Source organism: Bufo bufo, chromosome 4, assembly GCF_905171765.1.
Source record: "Bufo bufo chromosome 4, aBufBuf1.1, whole genome shotgun sequence".
In the NCBI taxonomy this organism is placed as follows: domain Eukaryota; kingdom Metazoa; phylum Chordata; class Amphibia; order Anura; family Bufonidae; genus Bufo; species Bufo bufo.
This window is the reverse complement of record NC_053392.1, coordinates 358,978,133-359,001,353: the sequence shown is the minus strand read 5'-3', so window position 1 is coordinate 359,001,353 and position 23,221 is coordinate 358,978,133. Positions and strand designations below refer to the sequence as shown.

The window sequence follows — 23,221 nt, the reverse complement described above, 5'->3', positions numbered from 1 at the left end:
GGAATATCCAAAGTCAATTTGCATAAAATGTAATTTAAATACTGTACGGAGTGAGCGATCCGTACAGTATTAGAATGTATTCGCTCAGATGAGCCGAAGTTATTACTTTGCAATGTCTCGCGAGACTTCGAGTAAAAACTTCATAAATTGATTTCTACTGTAAAAAAACATTTCCTGAACTCAGGTTCGGTTCCAGGACACCCTTTTATTTCAGAAACAAAAGGGAAAATTATATATCTGAATAAACCAGCACGTAATGGGTAAGGGGCCTATCTTTTAGACTATGTCCGGAACATGGCAGCTATCTTGAAAGCAGCACTATTGGATTGAGGGCAATTTTTTTCAATGGGAAAGGGGTCATGTAGCATATTAAAGAAGACCAGACTTTTATCAGAAATTGATTGCTGCAATCAGATTTGTATTAACTCTTCTGGGTTGATTCATTTTGAACCAATATTGCAATATTGCAAATCTGATATAGATATTTCACAGATATTCAGATATTTCATCTTCTCTTTCATTTCTGAAATAAACAGGTGTCCTGAGACATTTGACTGACCCTGTATAAATGTGGTATCACTGTAATTGTATTGACCTAGAGATTGAAGGGAACAGTTTTACTGCATAGGAAATAACGTAAAAACAAAACCCATAAAACTGTGGCAGAATTGCATTTTTTTCCAATTCCAACCACCCGACCCCCACTTTTTTCAATGGGTCCGCAAAAGATGCAGACAGCACTCTGTATGCTGTCTGCATCCGCACGTCCATTCCGCGTCCCCGCAAAAAAAAATAGTAGAATATGTCCTATTCTTGTACAAAATGCTGAACACACATGGCCAGCATCCGTGTTTTGTGGATCCGCAATTTGTGGACCGCAAAATGGATACGGTCGTGTTTATGAAGCCTTAGATGGAGAGGATGTCCCTTTGTTACTATTACAGTCCTGGGTATAAAAACCATAGATCATGGGAGAGATCTCTGTATTGACCTCTGATATATTTATAGATCTCCCCTAAGCTTATGAAATTAGACTATAGCAAGATGGAACAGGACGTTAGGTAGGATATATTATATCTTTCAATAGCATTAAACGTAATAACATGAACATAACAGAATGGAAGATAATGCCTCAATTAAAAAATATGATCAACTTCATATTTCTGTATCTAGAGGATGAAGAAGAACATGTTTTGCGCCATCTATTAGCTCAGGCATAGTGCAATAGAAAACCTGGAGACATAAAAACTGCCAATAATAAGTATGAAGTTTCATAAAAATATTATGGCACTGGTAAATCTGTTCTTGCTTGGACAAGAGCCTTCCTATCATGTCCCAAGTATTCTTTTATGTAAGGTAATAAATCTGTGTTGCTACTGTATATCAGTACCAATAAAATATAGTTTTGCTTAGAAATAAAGTTTAAGCACCCAGAGGAAAAATATTTCAGAGAGATATTTCTATCTGACAACAGAACTTGTACAATTCAATTGTTGTTTTTCCTGTAAGATTCTACACACTAAATCTTTGTTTCTTTCTTATTTATTTTATTTTTCCCATTGGTGTCTTTAAGGCTCATGTCTCTACAGTACAGTATGATTAGGAGCTTACTAGAGATGTAAAATCTGAACAATGAGGATAATTAACATACAAAGCATATTTTTTTATCCACACATTCTCCAGTGATGGTATCCAAACATTTGGAATCAGCCAAGGACATAATTATCGGTCCTGTTGGCAATGAATATTGGGGGTCATTTATTAAGACTCGCGTTTTAGACACCGTTCTTAATAACCCTATATCTGGTGGTGGATCCGCCAAAGTTATTTAAAGGCACCGGCCTCTAGATAACTTCAGCTCATCCAGTGCCAGTCTGAATGTAACACAGCTTCCTAGCTGGCTATTTTGTTATATACAGCTCACTACAGTACAGACTATGTATACAAGAAAGACCTTGTGGCCCTGGAAGACCCCATAAAAGTTCCTATTATTTTGTTGGCAGATTTGTACATAATCAGATAGGAAAAAAACAACAACAAGTTTTCTTCTTTCTCTATGAAAGTTGCTGGGTGACATTTATTATGAATTATACGCCATTTTTTCGAGTATTATTGCAACAAAATCTTCAACTTTTCCCCTCTCATGCCACTTTTCCCAAGTGCTGAGAAAAAGGGGTGAGGCGTGGGAGGCAGGCCCGTCTCGTTCATCATTTTCCATGCTTGTTTTTTGGCATGGAAAATGACTTAAATCTATACCAGCAAGATAGCTGGCATAGATTTTAATATGTTTCACGACCTGCTAGGGGAAGCACCAAAGTTATGTATAGGGTTGCACCTTAACATAACTTTGGTGCATCCACCAATAGCACAAAGGGACCAAGACCAAGAGGAGTCTAAATCCCCAGTCTTAATAAATCCCCCATTGTGTGTATATTATGGATCAGTACAAAAGAAAGCCATACTGCAACCTTGTGCATGATACATGAGGCTTTATAAGCATTTCCTCTGCCACTCCCTGGTCTCCCTCTGTGGAGACTGTACGCCATCACTTACTAAAGCGTACAATATTCCATTGACATTTCTTTGACCATTACCTTGGATTCATTATAGCTGCCATAAAGTTCACATAGTGCTGTAATGTGTATAAAAAAAAAAATACCAGAAGCATGTGTGCGTCTTTCATATTGCTGCCTCAGGGAGGATTTAAACCCCTTCCTGACATCTACGTTACATTTTCAGCAGAATTGGGAGGCACTGTACCTGCTTACATCCACCTTCAAGAAGGTGGTCTAGGATTTTTAGAAAGCACCATTACATTAGGAATAATAAGGGTGCCCTTTTCACTTGGAAGTTTAAGAATACACTTTGCAGTAATTAGATAGGTTAAGTGTTCTGAAAGCCCTCCTTAGGACACCCTTCTTACTCCATACATATAAGGTGCAGTGATTTCACAGATACAGGAGATGCACTACTCGCTGTGAGCATAAAGCTGACACTCTGTTGCAATGGCTGGATTTGGAGACAACTCAGATTGTGTTCATTTAACTACCAATATGTCAAAATAATGACTGTGGAATCAAAGGGGCTCATTTTTTAGACCCGGTCTTAATAACCCCTATATCTGGTGGTGGATCCACCAAAGTTATGAAGAGGCGCAGGCCTCTCTATAACTTCGGCGCATGCATCTCCAGTTTAAATGTAGGCCAGCTTCTGAGCTGTCTTACAATTAGACCATTTTCTATGCCTAAAACAGGCGTAGAAAATGATGAATGAGACTGTCACCTTCCCCACCCATGCCACGCCAACTTTTCTAGACCTGGTGTGATCTGGGAGAAGTCGCAGATGGTGGTATAACTAATGTTGTGCTGCCATCTGCACCAGGAATAAGCCTCATACAGGCATATTTCAGTCTAATAAATGACCCCCAAAGTGTTTAGATAGAGGGAGGGGGCTCTTAGACTTTAATGCGAAAAGAACTTTCACTAATAGAAACAGAAAGTCCAATACTTATTGCTAAACATTTCTCGTAAGAAATACTCAAGTCTTGTTGGTCATTGTCTATTTTAACCATTAAGGCTGAGTTAACACTCCAGTTATTTAATCAGTTATTGCCATCAGTAATTCTGAGCCAAAACCAGGAGCGGGTCAAAAACACAGAACAGGTGCAGATCTTTCCATTATACCTGATCTCTGAGAAGGCTTCACTACTGGTTTTGGCTCACAATAACTGATGGAAATAACTGACCAGATGCAATTCTCTTTCCCTTATTTCTAATGTAGCTTCTCAATTCTGTGCTTGTTTAAATAGAAATCAGTGCTCTACTTTTGGTGAATTTATGGTAGGTTTGAGCCAGTCTGAATAAGAGGTGCCCTGTAAATTACTATGGCAAAGCAAAATCCTCATTCTCTGATGAAAAAAAGGATTAGATATTTCCCCAGGTAAGATAGCTAAACATCTTTCTACCCTAAAGGAGCCCAGCTAAACACCACCCAATATGTTCTAACATTTATAGTACTAGTGGCTATTTGCTATAAATAATCAATATATTTTTCCTTGTTTTATTCATTTAATGAGTTTGAATTTCCTTTTCAGTACCCGAAAAGGAGGAGGAAAAGCCATCAGTGGTGACACCGACAGGTACTGTATATATTATGTTAAACACTTTTAACATGTAACACTAATTCAGTTATTAAAGATAGTTGCATACATCTCTAATATTTTTCTTAAAGTGAATATCAATGTTTAAATATGATTTTGCTTTTTTATTGTAAGGCCTAAAATTCTGTGCTGATTAATTTCTCAGATGAGTTGCCCAGAATAATAACTTATTGCCTATCCAGAGCATAGGAGATAAATGTCTGATGGGTGGGTGTCCGACCCCTGGGATCCTCACTAATAACATTAACTGGGTACTGTGCTCCCCATTTGAATTGGCTGGTGGTCAATCATGCAAACGGTCACTCCATTTTATCTGTATGAGACTTCTCTATGTGTCTATCTTCAGCAGCCCAATATATTTTCAATGGAAGGCAGCGTGCATGCCAGACTGCCACTTTATTGACTGATGCTCTAGTTGGACACACACTAACTAACCATTGCCTATTCTGTGGATATGTGATATGTTATCATTCTGGGAAAAACCCTTTAATAAATCTTTATAGTGGTTTGAGCACTAATTTTCTGATACAGAGCCACAAGTTAATAATACACAAATGGAGTTCATAAGAAAAAAAATAAAAAAATTCCCACTTCTGATGTCCGGAAACAGCATCAGTCTTGGGACCACTAGAGGAAATTATTCTCGGGGTCAAAAAAAGCAGCAAAAGTTGTACTTTGGTAGCCTTAACAAATATAAAAAAAAAAGCTGTTATGGGTAGGTTAACACTTTCATTCAACTGATCAGGCAGGCTTTTTTGGTAATGAATAGCCTGCAGGAGTTCAACTGATCTGGCCTCGCCAGATATTGACGTTCACCGCCTGACCCCTAGACTATAATGGAATTCTGCTGCTTTCAGGCATGAGTGTCAGGTTTTGGCTGGACAAAAAACGCTGCATGCACCACTATTTGTCCGGCCGAAGCCCAGCACTTATGGCGGAAAGCGGCCGGATGCCCACCCGATCTTAATATAATCAATGGCATTCATGGTTAATGGCAGCATCCAGCTAGGCCAGGTCCGGCAAACTCTGGCAGGCTATGCTCTACCGGAAAAGCCTGCTGGATCCGTTAAAATGAGATGTGAACCTACCCTAAACTATTACATGCACTAAATCGCAAAGTAGTCTGGCCCTCTGGTAGTGGCTGCAGGCAGTCTGAATTGTATTATCGTCTATCTATAGAATTTCAGCTCTATATAGAAATCCACTCTAATCACTATTTTAAAATATTAAGAAATGAATCAAACCACAAATTTTGACCTACAAATGATGTGGCCTTAAAAGGTTAAAATAGAAATGTTCATAAGATGCTCACTACTGCCCTACTGAATCAAGTGATTTAGAGGAGTTATCAGTAAGGAAACTGTGCTCTGTATAAAGCTGTGCACAATGAAGAACTTCAAATTCGGTATAGAGATCCTGATTTTAAGAAGTCGTGTAGCACTGTGCATCAGAGAAAAAAGTAATCTCTCATTTATTCAGAAATATGCTTCTTTCTACATAAGGTTATTGTATTACAGCCCTTAGAAAATAAAGAAGGTGCATAAGTATCTCATGAGCAAGTTACTAGGGCATTCATAAATGTATCCATGGCAGAATAGCTCTCATTTATTATACTGCAGTGAGGCAATGGTCATAACATCTCCAGATTTAACAAGCAGTTTAACAATATGAGTGACAGTAGACAGAAAAGTTAAATTCATGTATAGCCGAAAAACCTTCCACCTTCAGACTTTCTATGAGACACCAGAGACATCCCTTCCAAGTAAATCATAAAAAATACATCTAAGTGTCTGTGTTCTTACATTTTTCTCCATTCTACTTTCTGCAACTGGACTTCCTGGTAAATGCTATATAATATTACAAATACTGCCATAACCCAGACAATGCCAAGGACATATTGATTTTCCGATATGGAGGATTTTAGTGCCTGTGTGTCTTCTTTTTATTTAAATAGGATGATGACTAAAGCATCAGGGTGTAAAAAAATATATTCTGCTTTAGTTAATTCATATACTGTATGCAGACTCACTATGTTATTTCTAATTGCCTCTTATGTTACATTGCAGAGCTTCTCAGACATGAAGAAGTACTTCCAGTTGTGGAAATAAAAGGTAGAGTAAATGCAAAAGAATATATTTTGGTTCTTTTTCCTGCTTTATGTATTAATTTGAGTGTTTTTTATTATGAGATATTTTCTTAAATTGTATTATTGAATTGTGTAAGCCCAAACATGTATAATCTATATACACTGAGCAAAAATATAAATGCAACACTTTCCATTTTGCTCCCATTTTCAAAGATCTGAAACATTTTCTACATACACAAAAGACCCATTACTCTCAAATACTGTTCACAAATCTATCTAAATCTGTGTTAGTGAGCACTTCTCCTTTAACAAAATAATCCATCCCACCTCACAGGTAGTGATATCCCGAACTATTCGCCGGCGAACAGTTCCCGGCTAACATAGCTTGTTCGCGTTCGCCGTGGCCGGCGAACATATGCGATGTTCGGTCCGCCCCCTATACATCATCATTGAGCAAACTTTGACCCTGTACCTCACAGTCAGCAGACACATTCCAGCCAATCAGCATACCCTCCCTCCCAGACCCTCTCACCTCCTATAAAAAAGCAAGGACAGCATCCATCTTAGATTCATTCTGAAGCTGCAGTGTCACAAATTTGACTAAGTTGTAATCGCAATGCGATTAATACAGGTTATATTAATCGCATTGCGAATTCAACTCAGAGCTGGGTTCCTAATGGTTGTATTGCTAGAATATAACGAAGATTGAGAATATAGTGCTATATTCGTTATATTCGTCAATTCTAGCAATACAACCATTAGGAACTCAGACCTAAGTTGTAATCGCAATGCGATTAATACAGGTTATATTAATCTAATTGTGAATTCAACTTAGAGCTGGGTTCCTAATGGTTGTATTGCTAGAATATAACGAAGATTGAGAATATAGTGCTATATTCGTTATATTCGTCAATTCTAGCAATATAACCATTAGGAACTCAGATCTAAGTTGTAATCGCAATGCGATTAATACAGGTTATATTAATCGCATTGCAAATTCAACTTAGAGCTGGGTTCCTAATGGTTATATTGCTAGAATATATAACGAAGATTGAGAATATAGTGCTATATTTGTTATATTCGTCAATTCTAGCAATGCAACCATTAGGAACTCAGATCTAAGTTGTAATCGCAATGCGATTAATACAGGTTATATTAATCGCATTGCGAATTCAACTTAGAGCTGGGTTCCTAATGGTTGTATTGCTAGAATATAACGAGGATTGAGAATATAGTGCTATATTCGTTATATTCGTCAATTTTAGCAATACAACCATTAGGAACTCAGATCAAAGTTGTAATCGCAATGCGATTAATGCAGGTTATATTAATCGCATTGCGAATTCAACTTACCACACTCTGCGTCAACTACGTAATTTTCAATGGGAGTTTTGCCATGGATACCCCTCCGGCATGCCACAGTCCAGGTGTTAGTCCCCTTGAAACAAATTTTCCATCACTATTGTGGCCAAAAAGAGTACCTGTGGGTTTTAAAATTTGCCTGCCTACTGAAGTCTATGGCGGTTCGCCCGTTTCTCCCGTTCGCAAACATTAGCGGAAATTCACGTTCGCCGTTCGCGAATAAAAATTTTTATGTTCGCGCCATCTCTACTCACAGGTGTGGCATATCAAGGTGCTGATTAGACAGCATGAATATTGCACAGGTGTGCTTTAGATTGCCCACAATAAAAAGCCACTCTGAAATGTGCAGTTTGATCACACAGCACAATGCCACAGATGTCGCAACGTTTAAGGGAGTGTGCAATTGGCATGCTGACTGCAAGAATGTCTACCAAAGCTGTTGCCATTGCAATGAATGTTAATTTCTCTACCATAAGCCGTCTCCAAAGGCGTTTCAGAGAATTTGGCAGTACATCCAACTGGCCTCACAACCGCAGACCACGTATAACCACACCAGCCAAGGACCTCCACATCCAACATGTTCTCCTCCATGATCGTCTGAGACCAGCCACCCAGACAGTTGCAGCAACAATCGGTTTGCATAACAAAAGAATTTCTGCACAAACTGTCAGTAACCATCTCAGGGAAGCTCATCTGCATGCTCGTCATCCTCATCGCGGTCTGGACCTCTCTGCAGTTCGCCGTCGTAACCGACTTAAGTGGGCAAATGCTCACGTGGCGTCTGGCACGTTGGAAAGGTGTTCTGTTCATGAATGAGTCCCGGTTTTCACTGTTCAGGGCAGATAGCAGAAAGCGTGTGTGGCGTCGTGTGGGTGAGCAGTTTTCTGACGTAAACGTTGTGGATCGAGTGGCCCATGGTGGCGGTGGGGTTATGGTATGGGCAGGCATATGCTATGGACAATTAATACAGATGCATTTTATTGATGGCATGCACAGAGATACCGTGACGAGATCCTGAGGCCCATTGTTGTGCCATTCATCCACGACCATCACCTTATGTTGCAGCATGATAATGCATGGCCGCATATTGCAAGGATCTGTACAGAATTCCTGGAAGCTGAAAACATCCCAGTTCTTGCATGGCCAGTATACTCACCGGACATGTCACCCATTAAGCATGTTTGGGATGCTCTGGATCGGCGTATACGACAGCATGTTCCAGTTCCTGCCAATATTCAGCAACTTCGCACAGCTATTGAACAGGAGTGGACCAACATTCCACAGGTCACAATCAACAACCTGATCAACTCTATGCGACAGAGATGTGTTACACTGAGTGAAGCAAATGGTGACCACACCAGATACTGACTGGTTTTCTGACCCCCCCTCCCCAGTAAGGCAAAACTGTGCAGATTTCAGAGTGGCATTATATTGTGGGCAGTCTAAGGCACACCTGTCCAATATTCATGCTGTCAAATCAGCACCTTGATATGGATTATCTCGGTAAAGGAGAAGTGGTCACTAACACAGATTTAGACAGATTTGTGAACAATATTTGAGAGTAGTGGGTCTTTTGTGTATGTAGAAAATGTTTCAGATCTTTGAGTTCAGCTCATGCAAAATGCGAGCGAAACCAAGTGTTGCGTTTATATTTTTGCTCAGTGTGTATATATATATATATATATATATAAATATATACAGTATATATAAAGGATGTATATATGTATGCTCCGCAATCACTCAAAAACGCAACTATCGATTTCAACAAAACTTGGTATACACATCCCTTGCTACCTGGAAAGAAATCTTGTGGGGGGTAACAGCTCTCTAGCACGTACCATCCCTGAGATATTCCCAAAAATGCAAATATGGCACATCACATGACCTACATTAGCCAATAGAAGCCTGCAGGTCTTTCTCTTCATATCCCAACTGCCATACACACGGTCACATGTGCCTTATCAGCCAATAGAAGATCGCAGGTCCTTTGTATCCACATACACACAGTTTTACACCAGGTTTCCATAACAATCCAGCCATTTTTCTTCACTGCGGCAGGTCAGCTTTAAAGGGGCAGGGCGCTGTGGATGATAATGTTAAGGGAACGGAGTGCTGTGGAGGTGACAGTTCAGGGGGCAGGTAGGGTCGCCATTCAGGCCACCCTCAAAAAATGGACTTAAAACCCCGCTTCCAGGACCCATTAAACCACACCCCCTTTGGGTTAGGCCACACCCCTCCCACTCCACAGCTGACAGGGATTGAAAAAATGAAGGTAAAAATCAACTTCTGTCAGCTTCAGGGGTGGGAGGGACAGTGACTTTCTCCCTGCAGCTCACAATCACGAGTGAGCTGTTCAAAAGGACATCCCTGCGTGAGATATTCCCAAAAAATGCATTATCCAATAGAAGCCTGGTCACATGTCCCTTATCAGCCAATAGAAGTTCACAGGCCCTTAGTCTCCACATACACACAGTTTTACACCAAGTTTCTATAACAACCCAGCCATTTTTATTCACTGCTGCAGGTCAGATTTAAAGGGGCGGAATACTGTAGATGTCACTGTTATAGTGGATACTGTCGATATCTTTTAACCACCTCCGGACCGCCTAACGCAGGATCGCGTTCCGGAGGTGGCAGCCCTGCGCACAGTCACGCATATATGCGTCATCTCGCGAGACGCGAGATTTCCTGTGAACGCGCGCACACAGGCGCGCGCGCTCACAGGAACGGAAGGTAAGAGAGTTGATCTCCAGCCTGCCAGCGGCGATCGTTCGCTGGCAGGCTGGAGATGTGTTTTTTTTTAACCCCTAACAGGTATATTAGACGCTGTTTTGATAACAGCGTCTAATATACCTGCTACCTGGTCCTCTGGTGGTCCCCTTTGTTTGGATCGACCACCAGAGGACACAGGTAGCTCAGTAAAGTCCCACCAAGCACCACTACACTACACTACACCCCCCCCCGTCACTTATTAACCCCTTATTAGCCCCTGATCACCCCTGATCACCCCATATAGACTCCCTGATCACCCCCCTGTCATTGATTACCCCCCTGTCATTGATCAACCCCCTGTAAAGCTCCATTCAGACGTCCGCATGATTTTTACGGATCCACTGATAGATGGATCGGATCCGCAAAACGCATCCGGACGTCTGAATGAAGCCTTACAGGGGCGTGATCAATGACTGTGGTTATCACCCCATATAGACTCCCTGATCACCCCCCTGTCATTTATTACACCCCTGTCATTGATTACCCACCTGTAAAGCTCCATTCAGACGTCCGCATGATTTTTACGGATCCACTGATAGATGGATCGGATCCGCAAAACGCATCCGGACGTCTGAATGAAGCCTTACAGGGGCATGATCAATGACTGTGGTGATCACCCCATATAGACTCCCTGATCACCCCCCTGTAAAGCTCCATTCAGATGTCCGCATGATTTTTACGGATGCACTGATAGATGGATCCGATCCGCAAAACGCATCCGGACGTCTGAATGAAGCCTTACAGGGGCATGATCAATGACTGTGGTGATCACCCCATATAGACTCCCTGATCACCCCCCTGTAAAGCTCCATTCAGATGTCCGCATGATTTTTACGGATGCACTGATAGATGGATCCGATCCGCAAAACGCATCCGGACGTCTGAATGAAGCCTTACAGGGGCGTGATCAATGACTGTGGTTATCACCCCATATAGACTCCCTGATCACCCCCCTGTCATTGATTACACCCCTGTCATTGATCAACCCCCTGTAAAGCTCCATTCATATGTCCGCATGATTTTTACGGATGCACTGATAGATGGATCGGATCCGCAAAACGCATCCGGACGTCTGAATGAAGCCTTACAGGGGCGTGATCAATGACTGTGGTGATCACCCCATATAGACTCCCTGATCACCCCCCTGTCATTGATTACCCCCCTGTAAAGCTCCATTCAGACGTCCGCATGATTTTTACGGATCCACTGATAGATGGATCGGATCCGCAAAACGCATCCGGACGTCTGAATGAAGCCTTACAGGGGCGTGATCAATGACTGTGGTGATCACCCCATATAGACTCCCTGATCACCCCCCTGTCATTGATTACACCCCTGTCATTGATTACCCCCCTGTAAAGCTCCATTCAGACGTCCGCATGATTTTTACGGATCCACTGATAGATGGATCGGATCCGCAAAACGCATCCGGACGTCTGAATGAAGCCTTACAGGGGCATGATCAATGACTGTGGTGATCACCCCATATAGACTCCCTGATCACCCCCCTGTCATTGATCAACCCCCTGTAAAGCTCCATTCAGATGTCCGCATGATTTTTACGGATGCACTGATAGATGGATCGGATCCGCAAAACGCATCCGGACGTCTGAATGAAGCCTTACAGGGGCATGATCAATGACTGTGGTTATCACCCCATATAGACTCCCTGATCACCCCCCTGTCATTGATCACCCCCCTGTCATTGATCACCCCCCCTGTCATTGATCACCCCCCCTGTCATTGATCACCCCTCTGTAAGGCTCCATTTAGACATTTTTTTGGCCCAAGTTAGCGGAATTTTTTTTTTTTTTTCTTACAAAGTCTCATATTCCACTAACTTGTGTCAAAAAATAAAATCTCACATGAACTCACCATACCCCTCACGGAATCCAAATGCGTAAAATTTTTTAGACATTTATATTCCAGACTTCTTCTCACGCTTTAGGGCCCCTAGAATGCCAGGGCAGTATAAATACCCCACATGTGACCCCATTTCGGAAAGAAGACACCCCCAGGTATTCCGTGAGGGGCATATTGAGTCTATGAAAGATTGAAATTTTTGTCCCAAGTTAGCGGAACGGGAGACTTTGTGAGAAAAAAATTAAAAATATCAATTTCCGCTAACTTGTGCCAAAATTTTTTTTTTTCTATGAACTCGCCATGCCCCTCATTGAATACCTTGGGGTGTCTTCTTTCCAAAATGGGGTCACATGTGGGGTATTTATACTGCCCTGGCATTCTAGGGGCCCCAAAGCGTGAGAAGAAGTCTGGTATCCAAATGTCTAAAAATGCCCTCCTAAAAGGAATTTGGGCACCTTTGCGCATCTAGGCTGCAAAAAAGTGTCACACATCTGGTATCGCCGTACTCAGGAGAAGTTGGGGAATGTGTTTTGGGGTGTCATTTTACATATACCCATGCTGGGTGAGAGAAATATCTTGGTCAAATGCCAACTTTGTATAAAAAAATGGGAAAAGTTGTCTTTTGCCAAGATATTTCTCTCACCCAGCAAGGGTATATGTAAAATGACACCCCAAAACACATTCCCCAACTTCTCCTGAATACGGCGATACCACATGTGTGACACTTTTTTGCAGCCTAGGTGGGCAAAGGGGCCCATATTCCAAAGAGCACCTTTAGGATTTCACAGGTCATTTACCTACTTACCACACATTAGGGCCCCTGGAAAATGCCAGTGCAGTATAACTACCCCACAAGTGACCCCATTTTGGAAAGAAGACACCCCAAGGTATTCCGTGAGGGGCATGGCGAGTTCCTAGAATTTTTTATTTTTTGTCACAAGTTAGTGGAAAATGCAGATTTTTTTTTTTTTTTTTTTCATACAAAGTCTCATATTCCACTAACTTGTGACAAAAAATAAAAACTTCCATGAACTCACTATGCCCATCAGCGAATACCTTGGGGTGTCTTCTTTCCAAAATGGGGTCACTTGTGGGGTAGTTATACTGCCCTGGCATTCTAGGGGCCCAAATGTGTGGTAAGGAGTTTGAAATCATATTCTGTAAAAAATGACCTGTGAAATCCGAAAGGTGCTCTTTGGAATATGGGCCCCTTTGCCCACCTAGGCTGCAAAAAAGTGTCACACATCTGGTATCTCCGTACTCAGGAGAAGGTGGGGAATGTGTTTTGGGGTGTCATTTTACATATACCCCTGCTGGGTGAGAGAAATATCTTGGCAAAAGACAACTTTTCCCATTTTTTTATACAAAGTTGGCATTTGACCAAGATATTTATCTCACCCAGCATGGGTATATGTAAAAAGACACCCCAAAACACATTCCTCAACTTCTCCTGAATACAGAGATACCAGATGTGTGACACTTTTTTGCAGCCTAGGTGGGCAAAGGGGCCCATATTCCAAAGAGCACCTTTCGGATTTCACTCGTCATTTTTTACAGAATTTGATTTCAAACTCCTTACCACACATTTGGGCCCCTAGAATGCCAGGGCAGTATAACTACCCCACAAGTGACCCCATTTTGGAAAGAAGAGACCCCAAGGTATTTAGTGATGGGCATAGTGAGTTCATAGAAGTTTTTATTTTTTGTCACAAGTTAGTGGAATCTGAGACTTTGTAAGAAAAAAAATAAAAAAATAAAAAATCATCATTTTCCGCTAACTTGTGACAAAAAATAAAAACTTCTATGAACTCACTATGCCCATCAGCGAATACCTTAGTACAGTACAAACACCCCACAAATGACCCCATTTCGGAAAGTACACACCGTACTTTCCGAAATGGGGTCATTTGTGGGGTGTTTGTACTGTCTGGCCATTGTAGAACCTCAGGAAACATGACAGGTGCTCAGAAAGTCAGAGCTGCTTCAAAAAGCGGAAATTCACATTTTTGTACCATAGTTTGTAAACGCTATAACTTTTACCCAAACCATTTTTTTTTTACCCAAACATTTTTTTTTTATCAAAGACATGTAGAACTATAAATTTAGAGCAAAATTTCTATATGGATCTCGTTTTTTTTGCAAAATTTTACAACTGAAAGTGAAAAATTTCATTTTTTTGCAAAAAAATCGTTAAATTTCGATTAATAACAAAAAAAGTAAAAATGTCAGCAGCAATGAAATACCACCAAATGAAAGCTCTATTAGTGAGAAGAAAAGGAGGTAAAATTCATTTGGGTGGTAAGTTGCATGACCGAGCAATAAACGGTGAAATTAGTGTAGGTCAGAAGTGTAAAAAGTGGCCTGGTCTTTCAGGGTGTTTAAGCACTGGGGGCTGAGGTGGTTAATGACATACACAAACATTAAATGATATAGATTAAATATACCCGTGCAAAGTCGGGTCCTTCTGCTAGTTACATATAATCAGGGCCGTATTTAATATTGATTGGACCCTGGGCAAAAATTTACTTGGGCCCCCTGGATCCTGCCTTCACACACCTTAGCAGGCAATCACGCCCTCCACCACAACACACACATAAAAAAAATCCACACACCTGGTAGAGTCCAGTGAATGACTGTAAATACTTCCAGTTCTGAAGACTCCAGCGGCTCAGGATCAGTGCTCTGGGCAGCTGGGCTCAGGCTGGAAGTGGGCACCTCTCTGCAGGAAGGAGACCAGGGCTCGGCTCACTCTAGTGTTACAGTGCACCCAGCACCCCACAGTATGCAGTATAGCACCCTATAGTATACAGCACCACACAGTATACAGTATAGCACCCCACACTATACAGTACCCCACAGTATATAGTAGAGCAGTATAGCAGCCCACAGTATACAGCACCCCACAGTATACAACACCTCACAGTATACAGTAGAGCAGTATAGCAGCCCACAGTATACAGCACCCCACAGTATACAGCACCCCACAGTATACAACACCTCACAGTATACAACACCTCACTGTATACAGCACCCCAAAATATACACGATACAGCCCCCCACACTATACAGTACAGCAGTATAGCACTCCACACTATACCGCACCCACAGTATACAGACCCCCACAGTATAAGGCCCCCACACAGTATACAGCCCCCCCACACAGTATACAGCCCCCACACAGTATACAGCCCCCACACAGTATACAGCCCCCACACAGTATACAGCCCACCACACAGTATACAGCCCCCCCACACAGTATACAGCCCACCACACAGTATACAGCCCCCCACACAGTATGCAGGCCCCCACACAGTATAAGGCCCCCACACAGTATAAGGCCCCCACACAGTATACAGCCCACCACTCAGTATAAGCCCCCCCCACAGTATACAGGCCCCACACAGTATATACAGCCCCCCCACACAGTATAAGCCCCCCACAGTATACAGGCCCCCACACAGTATACAGCCCCCCACACAGCATACAGCCCCCACACAGTATACAGCCAACCACACGGTATACAGCCCCCCACACAGTATACAGGCCCCCACACAGTATAAGGCCCCCACACAGTATACAGCCCACCACTCAGTATAAGCCCCCCCACAGTATACAGGCCCCCACACAGTATACAGCCCCCCCACACAGTATACAGCCCAGCACACAGTATACAGGCCCCCCACAGTATACAGCCCACCACACAGTATACAGCCCCCCCACAGTATACAGTCCCACACAGTATACAGGCCCCCACACAGTATAAGGCCCCCACACAGTATACAGCCCACCACTCAGTATAAGCCCCCCCCCCACAGTATACAGGCCCCCACACAGTATACAGCCCCCCCACACAGTATACAGCCCAGCACACAGTATACAGGCCCCCACACAGTATACAGCCCCCACACAGTATACAGCCCCCCACACAGTATACAGGCCTCCCACACAGTATACAGCCCACCACACAGTATAAGCCCCCCACAGTATACAGGCCCCCACACAGTATACAGCCCCCCCACACAGTATACAGCCCCCACACAGTATACAGCCCACCACACAGTATACAGCCCACCACACAGTATACAGCCCCCCCACAGTATACAGTCCCACACAGTATACAGCCCCACACAGTATACAGCCCCCCATAGTATACAGTCCCACACAATATACAGCCCCCCACAGTATACAGCCCCCCACAGTATACAGTCCCACACAATATACAGCCCCCACAGTATACAGGCCTTCACACAGCATACAGCACCCCACTATACAGTAGTTTACAGTATATTAACATAACAGCCCCTGTCACCTTTTTCTGATGTAATCTTCACACAAAAAAGCTCCACAGTTAATTCCTGCCAGGACCTGTGATGACCTCATAGCCATGTGACCAGTAATTGCTAGGTTACTAGTCACATGGTGATGATGTCATTAAGGTCCTAGATCACAGCTTTCACAGTACGATGCCTGTGTAGCTGACAGCTTGACACCCGGGGCAGTAGCTATCAGGGCTCAAGAGGCAGCTGCCTTGGGCCCCCCAGGAGCAACTGGGCTCGGGGCAGCTGCCCCTTTTGCCCCTTGGTAAAGACGGCCCTGCATATAATAACCAGCAAATGAGTGTTATAGTCTAACTGTTGTAATTTAGACAGGTTCTTAAATATACTCTATTAAGTCTAAACGAACATACAGTGATGTGCCAAATTACACTGCACAAGCTCAATCTAATCCTTGTTAGGATAAAATCTGCACAATGTAGCATGTGAAACCCCCTAATAACCTCTTACAGCTGTCCTTCACCTTTAAAAAGAGACAGCAGACCAACAGTTCACAGTCTTGCATGCCCATTCATAGAACCAGGAGTAGACATAGACAAAAGTAGGCCTCTACAAGTACAGTACAGTATATAGGTCCCTTGCTCTATAATATTTCATCAAAGAGCACCACTTATCTCTACATTAAGGACCTTCAGGACACAGCCATTTTTTGCCTTCAGGACGCAGCCTAATTTTGTAAATCTTACATGTGTCACTTTATGTGGTGATAACTTTAAAACGCTTTTACTTATCCAGGCCATTCTGAGATTGTTTTCTCGTCACATATTGTACTTCATGACAGTGGCAAAATTGAGTCAAAATATTTAATTTTTATTTATAAAAAAATACCAAATTTACCAAAAACTTTGAAAAATTTGCAAATTTCCAAATGTCAATTTCTCTACTTTTATAATAGATATCCCTCCAAAAATAGTTATTACTTTACATTCCCCATATGTTTACTTCATGCTTGGATCATTTTGAAAATTACATTTTATTTTTTTCAGACGTTAGAAGGCTTAGAAGTTTAGAAGCAAATCTTAATTTTTTTTTTTAAATTTCCAAAACCCAACTTTTTCAGGACCAGTTCAGTTATGAAGTGACTTTCTTGGGCTTACATATTAGAAACCACCTAAAAATCAACCCATTTTAGAAACTACACCCCTCAAGCTATTTAAAACTGATTTTAGAAACATTGTTAACCCTTTAGGTGCCCCACGAGAATTAAAGGAAAATGGGAATGAAATTTTCAAAAAGATTTTAAATTTTAAACTATTTTTTCTGCAACACATCAAGTATTACCGTATGTTTCGCCCTATAAGACGGACCAGCCCATAAGACGCACCTAGGTTTTTGAGGTGGAAAATAAGAAAAATAATATTTTGAACCAAAAGGTGTGCTTTTGGTGGGTTTTGAACTAATGTTAGTCTGTGGATGACACTATTATGGGGCACCTGTGGATGACGTACTGTTATGGGGGTCTGTGGCTGACACTGTTATGGGGATCTGTGGATGGCACTGTTATGGGGGATCTGTAGATGACACTGTTATGGGGGCATCTGTGGATGACACTGTTATGGGGGCATCTGTGGATGACACTGTTATGGGGGCATCTGTGGATGACACTGTTATGGGGGCATCTGTGGATGGTATGACACTGCTATAGGTGCATCTGTGGATGGCACATATATAGCATCTTATGCTATGTGTCATCCACATATGCCCCCCTAACAGTGTCCCTGTGTAGTGAATAACCCCCAATACAGCGGCTGGGGGTCGGCATCTGGTTTTGTAATGGCAGCGGGTCCCGGTGCAGTCACTGTATTCTATTATACCGGGCCCCGCTCACTGTAGTAATCATATCTAACCTGTAGGCAATGTTAAACTATAGAAATCATGTGCAATCCAGCCTGTAGTACTTATTACAATCTTCTTTTAGCAGGCAGATGGCCAGGCGGCGGCAGCGTAACTCACTACGTCACGCGCCAGCGACGCCTGCTTCATTCATAAAGTGGGAGGAGCAGGCGCGTGACATAGTGAGTTAGGCCGCCCGCCTGCCCAGCCTTCTGCCTGCAACGGAAGATTGTAATAAGTACTACAGGCTGGATTCCACATGATTTCTATAGTTTAACATTGCCTACAGGTTAGATATGATTACTACAGTGATCTGGGCCCGGTGTAATAGAATACAGTGACTGCATCAGGCCCCGCTGCCATTACAAAACCAGATGCCATCCCCCAGCCCCTCCTCCCTCCCCACTGATACACCCGATGGCTGCACTGTGCAGCATCGCGGCAGCGGTGTATCAGTGTAAATTGCAGCATTCGCCCCATTAGACGCTCTGCCATTTTGGGGGGGAAAAGTGCGTCTTATAGGGCGAAAAATACAGTAACAACCAAACAAAACTCCCCATATGTGCTCAAAAACTAATGTATGGACGCATAGCAGGCTTCAGAGTGGAAGGAGCACCATATGACTTTTGGAGAGCGGATTTAGGGTACTTGCGTTTTTCTTTTCCGGCATAGAGTTCCGTCCTACTTGCTCTATACCAGAAAAGAACTGATCAGTTTTATCCCCATGCATTCTAATTGGAGAGCATTCCGTTCAGGATGCATCAGGATGTCTTCAGTTCAGTCTGCTACGTTTTTATCTCTGGCCAAATAAACTAAAGAGTTGTTGAATGCCGTATGAATGTATTTAAAATACCGGAATGCCGGATCCATCCTTCCGGTCTGCGCATGCGCAGACCGAAAAAAAGGTGAAAAAAATAAATGCCGGATCCGTTTTTCCGGATGACACCGGAAAGATGGATCTGGCATTTCAATGTATTTTTCTGACTGATCAGGCAATTTTCAGACTGATCAGAATCCTGATCAGTCTTACAAATGCCATCAGGTGGCATACGTTTTGCCGGTGACGGAACTGCTTGCCGGATCACTCTGCCGCAAGTGTGAAAGTAGCCTTAGCTGGAATGGTAATTGGGAGCTATGTCGCATATAAAGACACCCTGAGGTGGCCCTACAGTGGAAACCCCCAAAAAGTGACCCCATTCCGGAAACTACACCCTTCAAGGAATGTTTCGAGGTGTGGAGTGAGCACTTTGACCCATTAGGCGTTTCAAAGAATTAGGAAACACTAGGTTGTGAAAAAGAAAAAATTTGTTCCAGAAAAAAATGTTTACACCCACATTTTTTACTTTGCCACAGGGTTTCAGGACAAAATGGCAACACCCCATATGTTCTCAAAAAAATTATGTATGGGCGCACAGCAGGGCTCTAGAGTCAAACAGCAAAATATGGATTTTGCTGACCTGAATTGGCAGACATTGATTTTAGGTGCCATGTCGCATTTAAAAGATTCCTGCGGTCCTCAGAAATTAAAAACCCCAAGTGTCCCAATTTTGGAAAGAGCACCCCCGTATGAACATTTTAAGGCTCCATTCACACATTTTAAGGCTCCATTCCGCATTTTGAAGAACGGAATTGCGGACCCATTAATTTCTATGGGCCCGCACTTTCGGGTCCGCAATTCTGATCCCAAAAAAAATAGAACATGTCCTATTATTGTCCGCAATTGCGGACAAGATTAGGCATTTTCTATTAAGTGCCTGTGATGTGCAGTCCGCAAAAGTGTACTTGTTTTGCGGATCCGTGAATCTGCAAAACTTTTCAGCAAACAGGTGTCTCACAAAAGGCATAAACACTTGTTAAATAATTTCAAAGCACACATTTGTGACAAAAAAATAATACTAGCAGACCCCAATTTTTTTTTCACAAGGGGTTAAAGGAGAAAATGCACCCCAGTATGTGTTCCCCATTTTCTCCCTATTCAGAAAACACCCCACATGTGCTTGTAGCCTGCTGTATGGGCGCACAGCAGACAAATAGCTAAATGTGAATTTGGCTGGCCTGAATTGCCAGACATGGATTTTAGGTGCCATGTCACATTAAAAAAAATCATGAGCTCCCCAGAAATTGAAAAAAAAACCAAGAAGTGACCCTATTTGGAGAGAGCTCCCCCGTACGAACATTTTAAGTGGTGGAAACGGTACTTTTCAGCAAACAGGTGTCTCACAGAAAGCAGAAACACTTGTTAAAGGAATTCAAAGCACACATTTCTGAAAATGAAAAATTACTAGCAGACCCCAATTTTTCACTTTCACAAAGGGGTTAAAGGAGAAAATGCACCTCAGGATATATTCCCCATTTTTTCCCCATTCAGATAACACCCCATATGTGCTTGTAGCCTGCTGTATGGGCACATTGCAGGGCTCAGAATGGGAGGAACACAGTGTGGCTTTTGGAGGGCAGATTTTGCTGGAAACATTTTCAGGCACCATTTCACATTTGAAGACACCCTGAGGCACCCCAACAGTGAAAACTGCAAAAACTAGGCTCTAGGGGTGCCAGAACATAAAAAGGGAATTGAAGAAGTGCCCTATTTAATAAAATGACACCCTTCAATGTATTCATCTAGGGGTATAATGGGAATTTTTAAGGTTTTTATTTTTTTATATTATTTTTTTTTTGGGGGGGGAGATATTATTGGATTGACAAATGGAAAAATGCTAAACTGAAAATGTCTTTCAATGGATTAATTAAAAAATGAATGAAATGAACTTAATGGATATCAGTGGAGGTGTGATAAACTTGAAAGCACTCTCCAATGCAGAGGCCCGGTTTAGAGGGGCAGATCGGACAGTAGTAAATGGTGTCTTTCTTAATCCCTTTAACCGAGCAAACTCAACATCTTTTTTGGGGTCGCCTGTTTTTTTTCTGTGGGGGGAAGTGCTCCATGGAAATGCTGCCTATATATTATTCTTGGGACCCCATAAGCACTGCTGACTGAAATACTTCCCTCTCCTTCCTGAACAACAAAAATCTATTTTTTTTATTATTTTTTCCTGTTTCCAGCTGTTCTGTGGATGACAAAGGCATTATATAGTGACACTTGGGTTAGATACACAGCAAATTGTTTGTACCACAACTTAGATTTTCTTAAGGCACTGTAGGTCTGTAGTACCTGGTCTGAAAGATCCACTCCACCCATGAACTTGTTGTAATCCTGGATACACACAGGCTTGATGTTCTGCTCTGTGGTTCCTCGGACTGGGAGTGGGGTGGATTGATTTGCATGGATGGTAGTTAACACAAAAACATCCCGTTTGTCCTTGTATTTTAGCAACATCAAATTTTCTGAGAAAAGAGCTCTGCTTTTCCCACAATGCACTGTCTGGTCTATAAAATATTTAGAGAGCCCTTTTTGATTTTTTCTAATTGTGCCACATGTGCCTATGCCTCTGGCAGCAAGGCACTTCAGGAGAGGGACACTATTGTAAAAGTTGTCCAAATATAGATGGTATCCGTGGTCAAACAGGGGGTGGACTAAATCCCATACTATCTTCCCACTTATACCCAGAACCGGGGGACAATCGGGTGGCTCAATTTTTGAATCTTTTCCATCATAAATATGAAAGCGCAATGTATACCAGGATACACTTTCACAGGCCTTAGACAACTTCACGCCATACCTAGCCCTTTTATTGGGCAAGTACTGGCGTAAATGTAATCGGCCTTTGAAGTGGACCAATGATTCATCCACTGAGAGGCATTTTTGGGGGGTATATACTTGACTAAATTTGGAATTGTAGTGGTCAATCAGTGGCCTAATTTTAAAGAGTCTATTATAACTGGGGTCGCTTGGGGGTAGTCATTCATTATTATTGCTGAAGTGTAGAAATTTTGGAATAGCTTCAAAATGGGCATGGCAAGAAAGTAAAGAGGGGTGTGATAAAGAATATGAACGTATTGTTGATTTTTTTTATAATGCCCATGCTTAGGAGAAGTTCCCAAAACTTTTGCATTTCAGTCGTGTCAATAGGGGTCCATTTGTGGGGCCTTGAAAGATATCCGTCTGGATGGGAGGCAATAAATTGCTCTGCATATATATTTGTTTGTTCCACCATCAAGTTAATTAGGTCATCAGTGAAGAATAATTTGAAAAAATGTATGTCACTGAAACCTGTGGTATCTACATTGATGCTTGGAATGGCTGTAAATTCAGGCACCTGGGGTGCATAGTTATCTGTGGGGATCTATGAAGAGTCACTTTTACGGGGCTGCACACCACGCCTAGGCCGCCTACGAGGGGGTTCATCATTAGATGAATCATTGAAGGAAGATGAAACTAAAAATGTCACTTCATCTTGTCATTTTAAACTGTAAACTAACGTAGATTTTTTTTTTTGGTCTTTTTTTGGTCTTTTTTTTTATTGAACAGTAAACTGTATATCCTGTGTATTCTGTATATCCTTTAGGATAAAAACTCCCTGAGTCACTTGGCAGTTATCACAGGTGTTCCAGGTAGCACAGATGGCTGGCGATGAGCCTCAGGAGGCTGAAAATTATATACAATATCCTTATTGGAGCAGAAAAGGGGTTAATTAATGTATTATTTTACAATTATAGGTAGCACAAATCCATATGGGGCATAGGAGACTTATATTTTACAGAATGATGCCACTCAAGCACAGGACCGGAGTATGTACACACAGGAGGATGGCACACATAGTGACAGGGTTAAGTTTTAATTTTTTTTTATGTAACTTGGGAGTGTGTGACAGGTGTCTTGACAGATGGACAGGCTGGTGTGACAGGTGTCTTGAC

The 23,221-nt window shown here is 42.2% G+C and overlaps 1 protein-coding gene across 1 annotated transcript in view; it reads left to right on the top strand.

Moving 5' to 3' along the window:
• LOC120999212 (titin homolog) overlaps positions 1-23,221 on the top strand; it is a 946,165-nt gene that overhangs the window by 381,196 nt on the left and 541,748 nt on the right. Inside the window, exons 32-33 of the mRNA XM_040430085.1 lie at positions 4,094-4,138; positions 6,226-6,270. Of these exons, the coding sequence (XP_040286019.1) occupies positions 4,094-4,138; positions 6,226-6,270 (90 nt within the window). The remainder of the gene's footprint in view (positions 1-4,093; positions 4,139-6,225; positions 6,271-23,221) is intronic.